We start from the raw sequence: 14208 nt of genomic DNA, 5'->3' as shown, positions 1-14208 counted from the left end.
AATAAGAAGAAAAGAAAAGAAAAGATGAGAAGAAAGAAAGGAAAACAATCAGAAAAAATTTATGGCCATGAAAGAACAAATCTAATAACCGAGCGAAGAGGAGAAATGAAAATCTACACAAAACCGTAGAAACAATGACAGCTACAATTAGAAAGAGGAAATTAAAGTTCTACGGACATATTTACAGAATGAATGAGAATATTGTAAGAAAATGAAACGCCTACGGCTCTCCTTATGATCTTATTTATTGTGTTGCTACCAGTTTCTGCGCTTCAATGCGCGATCTTCAGGCCTTAGTTGATGCTGAAGGGATTATCACGTTCCATATATACGATGCATCAGTGGACAACATAACTCGTTTACGCAGAATATCTGTAAATGTGATGTCGTCTCTCCAACCATCAACTGCCAACTCAACTTGAAGAGTCTTTACTCAACAGCTTCTCATCTGCGAGCGATTCATGTAATTTTTATCTTACCGATTATTAAAGTGTCTCACATCGGTCTCGTGTACTGACTCTTTCCATAACAATGGAGATTTGCTCCTCAATTCGGTGCTAACGAACTGGACGCACAAAATAAAATAAAAAATGGGCGTTTGCAAAAATTTATCCAGGCGCAGTGGGGAGAGTAAGGGGGAAAAGGAGGTAAACTCTAAACTTTCTGTGACAATCAAAGTTTTACAGCAATTGCTAAAGTCGTAGTACTGTCTTATTGCCATCAACTGCGTAAAACTACAATCGGTTAAATGAAACGCATAGCCCAAATCACGGGAAATCACTTCTAGAAGTGTACAAGAATCCGGTAGTGAATATAAACAGAGTACTCCAGTTTCCAGCCCGCCCCCTGCCACCTCGCGAACCCACATGTCTCTGTCAGAGACAAAACGTTTCAAATCAAACAACAATTTCTTCCGTTAGTGAATACAGTTCCATCGCAACCAGTTCCCGAGTGAACGGTACGAGGGGAGCTACATACATTGGACATTTGGAGTCGTTTAAATTGTAACGACGTGTAAAGCTGCAAGTCTTCAGTGAACCAGCCATCACACAACTCAGTAGATTCGTGAAGTTTGGTCTGATGAGTCGCGATTTCGCCTCTTTCCTAATGATATTACGCGTCAAATGCAGCGACGGACCAATAGGCGTTTAACCTGCTATGTCTGAAAGGTATAGTTCAGGCCGAAGGTGGTTCTGTGATGTTTTTGGAGTGTCATTCATATCATCACTTGGCCCCATTCATTCGAGTTAACGAGAACAGGAACCAGGGTGTTTATTTCAGTATTCTGGGTGAGCAAGTGTTACCCTTTATTCCATACGTTCGTGATGCATATGCTTTAAACATTGATGTATTTCGGAATGACAATAGCCGTCTTGACAGTGCAGAAAGCGTACGTCTCTGGTCTGACATGAATTTAGGCACTGCGGCACCCCGACGGTCCCGCTAAATCATCCGCTCTAAATCCCATACATAATGTCTTGAACTACTTGCGGAATTGGGTGAAGAAACGCAATCAACATCCCTGTAGTTTCGTAACTATACGTAATGTAATCATTAATGAGCGGTTTCAGGAGGATACAGCAACCTGAACAAACCTATGGACTCTCTTCCTTACCATATGAGGCCATTTTCACGGTTAGCGGATGTGCTACACGGTATTAGCCTAATATCTCCTGCGGAAGAGACTGGCACGTTCTTTTGTCCGATGTCATTATTGTAAATTATCTTATACAAGCTTTATATGTGTGTGTGTTTTTGCATTGTGCCCGTCAGGCCTGACGGGTTGTACAGTGTGCCAGGAAAACTAAAATCATGTCCAGAAAAAACAGAACACCTTGAACGACTATAGATATGATGCTCATATTCACAGCATTTGTACATTAGTACAGGGTTATTACAAATGATTGAAGCGATTTCACAGCTCTACAATAACTTTATTATTTGAGATATTTTCACAATGCTTTGCACACACATACAAAAACTCAAAAAGTTCTTTAGGAATTCACAAATGTTCGATATGTGCTCCTTTAGTGATTCGGCAGACATCAAGCCGATAATCAAGTTCCTCCCACACTCGGCGCAGCATGTCCCCATCAATGAGTTCGAAAGCATCGTTGATGCGAGCTCGCAGTTCTGGCACGTTTCTTGGTAGAGGAGGTTTAAACACTGAATGTTTCACATAACCCCACAGAAAGAAATCGCATGGGGTTAAGTCGGGAGAGCGTGGAGGCCATGACATGAATTGCTGATCATGATCTCCACCACGACCGATCCATCGGTTTTCCAATCTCCTGTTTAAGAAATGCCGAACATCATGATGGAAGTGCGGTGGAGCACCATCCTGTTGAAAGATGAAGTCGGCGCTGTCGGTCTCCAGTTGTGGCGTGAGCCAATTTTCCAGCATGTCCAGATACACGTGTCTTGTAACGTTTTTTTTCACAGAAGAAAAAGGGGCCGTAAGCTTTAAACCGTGAGATTGCACAAAACACGTTAACTTTTGGTGAATTGCGAATTTGCAGCACGAATGCGTGAGGATTCTCTACCACCCAGATTCGCACATTGTGTCTGTTCACTTCACCATTAAGAAAAATTGTTGCTTCATCACTGAAAACAAGTTTCGCACTGAACGCATCCTCTTCCATGAGCTGTTGCAACCGCGGCGAAAATTCAAAGCGTTTGACTTTGTCATCGGGTGGCATACCATACCATCGCCGAATGGAGTTAGCAGTTGGTGGATCTTTGTTGAACTTCGTCCTGAAGTGCCGTTGCACTGTTATGACTGACTGATGTGAGTGCATTTCAAGCACGACATACGCTTTCTCGGCTCCTGTCGCCATTTTGTCTCACTGCGCTCTCGAGCGCTCTGGCGGCAGAAACCTGAAGTGCGGCTTCAGCCGAACAAAACTTTATGAGTTTTTCTACGTACCTGCAGTGTGTCGTGACCATATGTCAATGAATGGAGCTACAGTGAATTTATGAAATCGCTTCAATCACTTGTAATAGCCCTGTATGTTCTGCAGAAATGATTAGTATTTGAACCATGTTGCCCGCAGGTTCAAGGTCAACATCGATATGGCGGCGTAGCACTACCTACTGGTAAAATGTGCCTGCGGCCCTTCTTGTCGCTATAAACTGAAGGTAATGGATCAGTGTGACTCGAGCAGTAGCGCAGGATGCCCTGTGGACGTATGCGCGAACCGTACGATCAAACCAGTGAGTTTAAAAGAGGGAGCATTATTGGCATGAGAAAATGTGATGCATCCATCCGGGAAATAACAGCTGGTGGTGGACGAGGTGTTTCGGCAGTGCAGTGGTTATGTGCAGAATGGTTCACAGAAGGCCGTAGAACACGACGAAGTGGGCCAGGTCGCACCATCGAGGCCACCCCACGAAGAGATTGACACCTCATCCGAGTGGCATTGTGGGAAAGATCTGCGTCCTCCCTTCCTGCCAGAGCTTCTGTGAAGTTTGGAATGTAGGAGACGCGGTACTGGCAGAATTGAAGCTGTGAGGACGGGTCGAGAGTCGTGCTTGGGTAGCTCAGATGGTAAAGCACTTGCCCGCGAAAGGCAAAGGTCTCGAGTTCGAGTCTCGGTCCAGCACACAGTTTTAATCTGTCAGGAAGTTTCACATCGTACACTATCAGAGGTGAAGCCCGTCGCCGTTTATTACTGCATGGGTTACGGGCGCGTCGTGCACTTCTCCGCCTACCTTTGACGGAATTGCAGAAATATGCTAGACGGCAATGGTGCATGGAACGACGTCACTAGGGACAGGAATGTATCAGATAGCGTATTCGGACGAATCCAGATTCTACGCTACTGGCCATTAAAATTGCTACACCAAAAAGAAATGCAGATGATAAACGGGTATTCATTGGACAAATATATTATACTAGAATTGATATGTGATTACATTTTCACGCAATTTGGGTGCTTAGATCCTGAGAAATCAGTACCTCTTGCCGTAATAACAGCCTTGATACGCCTGGGCATTGAGTAAAAACGGAGCTTGGATGGCGTGTACAGGTATACCTGCCCATGCAGCTTCAACACGATACGACAATTAATAAAGAGTAGTGACTGGCGTATTGTGACGAGTCAGTTGCTCGGCCACCATTGACCAGACGTTTTCAGTTGGTGAGAGATCGGGAGAATGCGCTGGCCAGGGCAACAGTCGAACATTTTCTGTATCCATAAAGGCCCGTACAGGACCTGCAACATGCATTATACTGCTGAAATGTAGTGTTTCGCAGGGATCGAATGAAGGGTAGAGTCACGGGTCGTAACACATCTGAAATGTAACGTCCACTGTTCAAAGTGCCGTCAATGCGAACAAGAGGTGACCGAGACTTGTAACCAATGGCACCCCATACTATCACGCAGGGTGGTACGCCAGTATGGCGATGACGAATACACGCTTGCAATCTGCGTTCACCACGATGTCACCAAACACGGATGAGACAATCATGATGCTCTAAACAGAACCTGGATTCTTCCGAAAAAATGACGTTTTGCCATTCGTGTACCCACGTTCGTCGTTGAGTACACCATCGCAGGCGCTCCTGTCTGTGATGCAGCGTCAAGGGTAACCGCAGCCATGGTCTCCGAGCTTATAGTCCATGCTGCTGCAAACGTCGTCGAACTGTTCGTACAGATGGTTGTTGTGTTGCAAACGTCCCCATCTGTTGACTCAGGGATCGAGACATGGTTGCACTATCCGTTAAAGCCATGCGGATAAGATGCCTGTCATCTCGGCTGCTAGTGACACGAGGCCGTCGGGATCCAGCACGGCGTTCCGTATTACCCTCCTGAACACACCGATTCTATATTCTGCTAACAGTCATTGGATCTCGGCCAGCGCGAGCAGGAATGTCGCGATACGATAAACCGCAATCGCGATAGGCTACAATCCGACTTTTATCAAAGTCGGAAACGTGATGGTACGCATTTCTCCTCCTTACACGAGGCATCACAACAACGCTTCACCAGGCAACGCCGGTCAACTGCTGTTTGTGTATGAGAAATCGGTTGTAAACTTTCCTCATGTCAGCAGGTTGTATGTGTCGGCACCGGTGCCAACCTTGCGTGAATGCTCTGAAAAGCTAATCATTTGCATGTCACAGCATCTTCCTCCAGCCGGTTAAATTTCGCGTCTGTAGCACGTCATCTTCGTGGTGTAGCAATTTTAATGGCCAGTGGTGTATTTGTTTGAATGTGATAGCCGCATTTTGGTTTCCTGCAGACAGCAGGAGCCGCATCACAGTGACAGCACACGCACGAGGCATACACCGCTAAGCCTTTCGGGATGTGAGGTCGTCGTCCAACAAACTCTCCTGTTCTTGACGTTTCGACCATGACTGCGCTGGACATCCCCAGAGGAGCTCCTCCGCTGAGTCTTGCCGACTGACCGGTCGAACGTCCGAGAGCGACATGTATACTGTAGGAAAGGGGGTGTGGTCAAAGTAATATGTGATGAGCAGAGATAATCCTGGTCAAAGATAAAACTTAACCGTCGATTGTCGTCTTGTCGAAGATAAAACTGTCCAGCGATTGTGCAGAGCTACTGTCCATATGTCGCTAAGTTTCAGTGCCTCCTGCTTCCTATTAAAATTATCCTGATGCTTATAGATTTCATTGCCTTCTCTACATGGTCATGGATAATAATTTGACGTTTTACATAAAATTCCTGTTTCAGAAAACTTTGTGGTTTCCTGACTGAAGAGCATGCTCCGCTACAGCTGATTTCTCTATTTTTCCTACTGGGCAAGGACTTTTGTGATCTTTTAGCAGTGTATTTACACTCCTCTTCGTAGTTCCAATACAAACTTCACCACACACACACGGAATTTTGTATACACCACATGTCGACAGAGGGGGGCGTTTATCCTTCACAGATCGGAGTACTTGACTTATTTTCTTTGTTAGGCTAAAGACCGGTCTGATGTCATGTTTCTATAAAATCTTTTCTTTTAATAGAAGGGAGAGAAACAGTATTTTATTTTTTCCTGAGTAACCATTTTTTTCGAAGGCCTGCTTCAGATGTTTTATTTCAGCGTGCAGGTGTTCCGATATCCGTTTAATGACACCTCTCTTTTGCTGTGGGTGGTGATTGGAATTTTTATGCAAATACCTGTCCGTATGTCCTACCTTCTGAAAAAGTTTATATTCCAAACTTTCAACGGACTTATCATAGACCGCTACGGTCGCAGGTTCGAACCCTGCCTCGGGCATGGGTGTATGTGATGTCCTTAGGTGAGTTAGGTTTAAGTCGTTCTAAGTTCTAGGAGACTGATGACTTTTGACGTTAAGTCCCATAGTGCTCAGAGTCATTTGATCCATTTTTTTGACATTATCATAACTAAAACATGCAAGAAAGATACTGTGTTATCATTTTCCATTTCCATGGTGAACTAGATTTTTGAATTAATTCTATTTAGATGATCAAAGAATTCGTCCTAAGCCTTACTATCATGGGACCAAACCACAATGTGTCATCTACAAACCTATACTAGCGAGATGGTTTCTTACTTGCTATGTTTGTCCAGAGTCGATTGTTCGAATTTCTCCACGTAGAAATTAGCGACCAATTACTTTGACCACGCCCCCTTTCCTACAGTATTCATGTCGCTCTCGGACGTCCGACCGGTCAGTCGGCAAGACTCAGCGAAGGAGCGCCTCTGAGGATGTCCAGCGCAGTCCGGGCCGAAACGTCAGTAACAGAACAGTTTCTGGGACCGCGACTTCACATCCCGAAAGGTTTACCAGTAGCTAAGTCATCCGGTCGCGAAAGCCTTCATTCTATGATACAGCGCTAACTCGAGGATATATGGTGTGGAGTGTTATTGGGTACAGCCACAAATCATGGTTGGTGCGTGCCCAAGAAACTGTGAGCAGGCGCAATTTTTCAGCAAGACAATGCACGGCCATATGTTGCTCCACGAACACCTGCCTTCTTTTTGTCACAGAATGTCAGCTTTTTGCCCTGGCGCGTCAGATCACCAGACTTGTCGCCAATCGAAAATGTGTGGCATATGGCGAAACGATGGTTGCAGCGCTGTGACCCGATGCCAACCACCATAGATGAACTTTGGAACCAGGTGAATGCAGCATGGATGGTTACGCCATAAGACGCAATTAGCCCGTTATACGCGTTGATGCCATCACGCATAGAACAAGTCTCTACCAAACAATAGGACATATGCTGAACCAAGGTCATCGAAATGCTAATCGTTTCCGCAGAACATACTAATGTACATGTCTTGTGAATATGAACATCGTATCTCTAGTCGTTCATGGTGCCCCGTTTTTTTAACGTGAGTGTATAATGATTTACGTAATCAATAATGTTATCACTAATGTTACTTATTTTCTGAGAGATCTTTCTATGGGTATGTAGGCAGCGTATTTCCTTGTTTTTGTGTAGCAATTGCCTTTGATTTGCGAGCTATTTTTTTAACTTCTTTGTAAGGCTGCCTAGTTCAGCAGCATGTATAGAGACTACAGCTGTTTGTTTTATTGTAATGAGTTCCTTGTGATTGTTATTTATGTTAAGCAGGGTTTCATTAACTCTGCAGATTAGTATGCGATATGTAGCTTGTTTGTGTTCTGCTCTAAGCGAAAAGTAACTTTGTAAATTGTCGTGCCTGTTACTGTTTCTTTGCTGATGGCATTAAAGGTACATTCGTTTCCTTTGCTAATGTGTACTTCGTTTTATGGAAGGAAATAATATTCGGCACTTGGTACACAGTCAGTGTTATCTCGTAATTTATGTTGAGCGACATGATTTTAACACTGTTCCCATATTCAACCAACAGGTGCAGAATCTATCGCAGTTCCTGGTACGTTACCCGGCCTGTGGGAAGTTCATCAAAAGTATGGTAAATTACCCTGGAATATGTTGTTTGATGCAGCAATTGAGCTGTCTGCAAATGGATTCAAAGTTAGTCCAGATCTTGCTAAAAACTTAGCAAAGCACTCAGGAATGATATTATCAGACCCAAATTTGAGGTAATAGCTCTTTTCTCTCTGTCTCTCTTTGTATGTTTGTATGTTTTCTTTAGTGTTGTTAATATGCTGCCAAACGCGAGAATTCAGAGTGAGGGTCCATGGGGATTGACACAAATGGAAAAAAGTACCTTGTATTTGAAAGATGACTGATGCCTGAAACAAACCCCTGCAAAGTCTGAGAGCAAATGTCTCATTGTTCGCTAACGGTAAGCTATACTTTCTATGTTCTAAACACGTCAGTTGTGTGTTAAAAACCAATATTTCAACGCCAGTTGTACCGTCTTCATCAGTAGTGAAACTGACTACTGCACCTGCTCTGTACGGTCCTTTAATCCTTACTGTACGGCTGAGATATTTTCGAAGACTCGTACCAGAACGCATGTTCTCGGAAAACACATGCGATGCATAGTAACCATCTTACGGCGTATTCCGTCGAAGTATGTTCACTACGTATTTCTGTGAAACATTCGATACTGACGAGGCAGAAAAACTCGCAGTGTTTCTGTGAATCTTCTGTATTTATTCTGTTAATCTAACTAAGTTTCTGGATCACCAAACAATATTAATAAATTGGTGGAACGAGTGTTTTGTGTTTGACCTTCTTCGCTGGTGAATTGTGCTCCCTTGGAATTCTACAGATAAATATCAGTCTTGGCCAGGTCTAAATCACTCTGTAGCCTCTGACTGACTCCAGTGATTGATCATTGATCGAGTAGTCAAAGAGTACCAGACTAGTCGGCTATTTACATGCAATAGCTCTTTTGCATCCTGCCTGTAAGTTATGCTCGGAAACAGTCGTTAGGTAGACCTCTTATTCCTCGTAGCGAGCTAAATTGCGAGTCGGACCTTCATAGAACCTACAGTCCCACGTTAAGATATCCTCAGAAAATGGTGACGAAACGCTGGATATCTCCAAGAAATTAATCTGACCACTGTACAATAGAAAAAAAGTTCGAATGTGTGTGAAATCTTATGGGACTGCTAAGGTCATCAGCCCCTAAGCTTACACACTACCTAACCTATATTATCCTAAGGACAAACACACACACACCCAGGCCCGAGGGAGGACTCGAACCTCCGCCGGATCCAGCCCCACAGTCCATGACTGCAGCGTCTTAAACCGCTCGGCTAATCCCGCGCGGCACTGTACAGTAGACCGAATTATTTTACTCAGTATATATTTGGTTATGTGAAGCAGGACTTTGTCAGTACACCTGAATAAATGTTCCGATTCCGATATGCCATAGATATGTAACTTGCGAAAACGACACGCACGCACGCACACACACACACACACACACACACACACACACATCCTGGACTTCACTATGTGCAATCTGCATTTTGTCAAGGAAAAAAACATGCAGAGTTTCACACTAACGCTGTTAGTGAAAAAAAGTGCTAATTCCCACAGACAAGAGATGTGAATGCTGCTCAAATGGCTCTGAGCACTATAGGACTTAACGTCTGAGGTCATCAGTCCCCTAGACTTAGAACTACTTAAACCTAACTAACCTAAGGACATCACACACATCCATTCCCGAGGCAGGATTCCAGACTGAAGCGCCTAGAAGCGCTCGGCCACAGCGGCCGTCCTGAATGGTTCGAAAAGTGGCAGTTGACCCTAAATAACGAAAAGTGTGAGATCAACCACATGAGTGCTAAAAGGAACTCGTTAAACTTCGGTTACACTATAAATCAGTCTAATCTAAAAGCCGTAAATTCAACTAAATATCTAGGTATTACAACTACAAAACACCTTAAATTGAAAGGAGAACATAGAAAATGTTGTGGGGAAGGCTAACCAAAGACTGCGTTTTATTGGCAGGACACTTAGAAAATGTAACAGACCCACTAAGTAACTAAGGAGACTGCCTACACTACGCTTGTCCGCCCTCTTCTAGAATGCTGCTGCGCGGTGTGCGATCCTTACCACATAGGACTGACGGAGTACATCGAAAAAGTTCAAAGAGGGGCAGCACGTTTTGTATTATCGCGAAATATGGGAGAGAGTGTCACAGAAATGGTACAGGATTTGGGCTGGACATCATTAAAAGAAAGGCGTTTTTCGTTGCGACGGAATCTTCTCACGAAATTCCAATCACCAACTTTCTCCTCCGAATGCCAAAATATTTTGTTGACACCGACCAACGTAGGGAGGAACGATCACCACGATAAAATAAAGGACATCAGAGTTCGTACGGAAAGATGTAGGTATTCATTCTTTCCACGCGCTATACGAGATTGGAATAGTAGAGAACTGTGAAGGTGATTCGATGAACCCTCTGCCAGGCACTTAAATGTGATTTGCGCAGTATCCATGTAGACGAAGATGTAGATGTACAGCGATCTCCAAAGAGATCATCATATGCAAGCACAAAGTACATTGTATAAATCTACAAGAAACTGACGTCAGTGAGATACATTGATGATCGAAAACATAATGACCACTGCCCACCGCGAGATTCAGACTCTCTTGCGGGCACGTGACGCTGTAAGGAAAGTGTGTAAGCGAAGTAGAGATGAATGCAGAATAGTTCTAGCGACGATATGGAAATACAATGTCGTAACTGACTTTGACGGACAGCAGATTGTTATGGATCGCACCTAGGAGCGAGCATCTCGTAACAGCGAAGCTGATGGAGTGTTCGCGTTGGACTGTCGAGAGCACGCACATGAGTGTTTGAAGTATGGTGAAATCACGAGTAGAAGACAAGGTGTTGGACGGTCATGCCTCGTCACTAAATGTGGAGGTTGGAGGCTCGCTCGCTCTGTAAGACAGGGTAGATGCGATCTATAGCAGATATGACGGCACAGTACAATGCTAGTGCCGGCACCAGCGTTTCGAAGAACATTGTTCAGCACATCTTGCTGAACATGGGGCTTTGCTGCAGACCACCTCTACATCTCAGCGACATCGTCAATTACGATTTGCAGTGGGTACAGGATTATTGAGACTGGACCATGAATCAGTGGATACATCGCTGAGTCATATGAATCACGTTTCTTGTTACACCAGGTCGACAATTGTGTCCAGGTACGCTGGTATCCAAAAGAATGGGTGCTCAAATACGCACCCCGACGAGGACACAGGACTGTGGGGCAGTATTGGGCTACAAGTGACGTTAACCTGGACTTTCACAGGGACTTTGGTAGCAATCGAAGGCACCGTTACAGCTGTGGCCTTTGTGTGGTCTACGTGAATCCTTTCATGCTTGATACCTTCCATGACAGAGACGGCATCTTCCAGGAGGATAACTGTCCGTGTCACAAAGCCAGAATCTTGCCTTATTTGAACCGATACAACACATCGGGACATTACGGAGCACCAGCTCTGCGCCCAAGAGCCACCAGCCCAAAATTTACAGGAATTCCTTGACTGATTGAAGACATTCGGTGACACATAACTCCAGACACCTGCCGGGGACATGTTCAAACCATGCCACGGAGAATTATTGCTTCATTTCGTTCCAAAGGTGGAGCAAAACGTTTCTAAGTAGGTGTCATAACGAAAATTCCTGACAGATTAAATCTGTGTGCTGAATCGAGCCTCCAACTCGGTACCTTTTCCTTTCGCAGGCAAGGACTCTGCTAACTGAGCTATCCAAGCACGACTCACGGACCTTCCTCACAGCAGATAGAGATCAGGTACTGGTGGAAGTAAAGCTGTGAGGAAGGGCTGTAAGTCGTGTTTGGGTATCTCAGCTAGTAGAGCACTTGCCCTTAAAAAGAAAAAGGTCCCGAATTCGAGTCTCGGTTCGGCGAGCAGTTTTAATCTGTCTGGAAGTTTCACTTCATCACACATTAAGCTCTCAAGTGAAAATCTGGCTCATTGGTGTAGGACTGTACGTATGCGCATCTCCACAGTGACCCTTTGTAGAATCGAATGACATGTGCCTCCAACAAGTCATGTAAGACGCTTCGTTGTGACATGTGACAGAACTAAGCAAATGTACAGTATCAACTAAGACAAATTACAAACACTTCGCATAATGAAAATCACTGAATAAGATCAAACCAGCTCTGCGACTCAGCTCTATTCTCTTCTTTCACCCCAATACTCAAACTAATAAATGAGCAATTTAAAATGTTATAATAAAAACATTTAATTCCGACCTGCGATCATTACAACAAATTCTGGGTGGAAGTCATTTAACATGAAACGATGAATAATCCACTCTTTTCAAGTCAGTCGGAATGAATAACGAACACGAAGTAACAAAACCGTCTGCAAGTCATTGGAGGGGGGGGGGGGGGAGGTAAGGACCAATACATGGAATTAGACAGATAAGTCAGCGCTGCGGTATAAGTGCACAGAAACATGTGATGTTTTGAAATGAGCTCACCAAGTTGAGTTCTTTTTGATTGGACAGGTGCTGTCCCAAGTGGCACCTGGTACACCAATTGTGCTTTAGCTGCACCCCAAGACCCAATGATTCCCTCACCTGATGTACGGCTGCCCACTTTGCCTACTGTCCTCACGTCCACGTGGCCCCAATGAGCATACCGTGCACTCAGCCAAGAACTGCTTAGAAGGTGTCCTACCATCTTGTTCCTCCTTGACCGCCGGACAGAGAGACTTCCTCGCGAGCCCAGTACACCTCCAAAAGGCTCGCTACTTGTCACGGACGCCCTCTGTGCCACCATGTGTGAAGCCATTGCTTGTTAATGCTCAAAGAGTGTAGCCATACACATTCTTGATAAGAGCCAACACAGCTCGAACGCCTACTAAATATTGTGTTTGTCCTCTTTTGGGACACAGTAGAGCAGCGATTCTGCGTGAGAAGGATTCGATCAGTCGTTATTTGTCTGGAGGCACATGGCACCAGGAGACTGAGGACTAAGGCCAAGCAATTCCAGTGAATTATGGGCTGGCTGTTGGTGAGCGTTCAGTAGCATCCCAGAGGTGTTGCATAGGGTTCAGAACAGGTCCATTTGGTGACCACGACATCAAGTGACATCATTATCGCCATCGTCAGATGACTGTAATATGGTCCTGGTCTTGTGACATGGACAGTTACCACACTGGAAGATGCTGCCATTGCCCAGGGAGACATCAAGCATGAAGGGATGCAAGTATTCCGTAATAATGTTCATGCAGGCCACCTCTGTCATCGTGCAGTCTATTACTGCCATAGGCCCCATGGAAGACCAGATGAATACTGTCCCCACCGGGCTGCGTCCATGGCGCGTTTCATGTGCAGAGCAGCCTGGATGACAGTCTAGACGGACACCACCATCGACCTGGTACAACAAGAAACTTGATCCATCCGGTCAGGCGTCTCGTCCACTGATCCATGGTCCAAGCTCAATGATTGCATGTCCACGCAATGGTAACTGATGATGTCTTTGCTTCCACATGGGAAAAGGTTGGAGTCGTCTGTTGCGGAGTCCGCTGTCCAACAATGCGCGCTGAACAGTGTGCTCCGAAACACTGGACCCTACACTCTACCGTCAGATCTGCTGCAGGTCGTGCCACCTACCCTATTTTACTAAGTGGACTACTCTGGTATCTCCATGCTTTGTGATGAGACATGGACGCCCAACACCTTGTCGCCTACTCGTGGTTCACCGTCCTTCCAATGCTTTCAATGAATACTCACGGAAGTATCTCGCGAACATTTGATTAGGTTTTCGCGATACTCGTTCCCAAGCGCCGGTCCATAATAATCCGCCTTCTCAAAGTGGCTTTTCCCAGTGGATTTCCCCATTTGCAGCGCATAAAGTTCGTCTCCTCTCCGCCTGCCTTACCAGCCACATGCCCGCAACTCCACTAGGCATCATTCAGTCTGCAATGGACAGTGGTCAAAATATTTTTGCTCATCAGTCTATCTGAAGGTCTGTTATTCCAAAATTTCATACCACTGTAATGTTACGTACTATTTTTCCCCATTCTGCTGTTACTAAGTATTGTGAAATAATAGTGTCCCATGTTGTGTTTCAGTGACATTTACAAAAATCAGTCGACAGGAAAAGTAGCAAAGGAAGGTGATACGATACGGAACGTGTATCTCGCAAGGACGCTAAAATTGACTTCTCAGTTAGGTCCCCAGGCACTCTCATCAGATGAGCTGGGTGACCACCTTTCAAAGGACATAGAAGCTGCTGGTGCCCACCTCAGAATCAGAGATCTCCAGAGTTACAGGTAAGAGTCGTGTCAGTGATCGTTTCTGTATTGAAGTTATACTTTCAGATTTGC

The 14208-nt window shown here is 44.9% G+C and overlaps 1 protein-coding gene across 1 annotated transcript in view; it reads left to right on the top strand.

Annotated features, from left to right (window-relative positions):
• Positions 1 to 14208, top strand: part of LOC124778903 (glutathione hydrolase 1 proenzyme-like) — a 125067-nt gene that overhangs the window by 56320 nt on the left and 54539 nt on the right. Inside the window, exons 4-5 of the mRNA XM_047253674.1 lie at positions 7817 to 8009; positions 13954 to 14154. Coding sequence (XP_047109630.1) covers positions 7817 to 8009; positions 13954 to 14154 — 394 coding nt within the window. The remainder of the gene's footprint in view (positions 1 to 7816; positions 8010 to 13953; positions 14155 to 14208) is intronic.

Source organism: Schistocerca piceifrons, chromosome 1 (genome assembly GCF_021461385.2).
Source record: "Schistocerca piceifrons isolate TAMUIC-IGC-003096 chromosome 1, iqSchPice1.1, whole genome shotgun sequence".
In the NCBI taxonomy this organism is placed as follows: domain Eukaryota; kingdom Metazoa; phylum Arthropoda; class Insecta; order Orthoptera; family Acrididae; genus Schistocerca; species Schistocerca piceifrons.
This window is presented reverse-complemented; position numbering and strand designations above follow the sequence as displayed.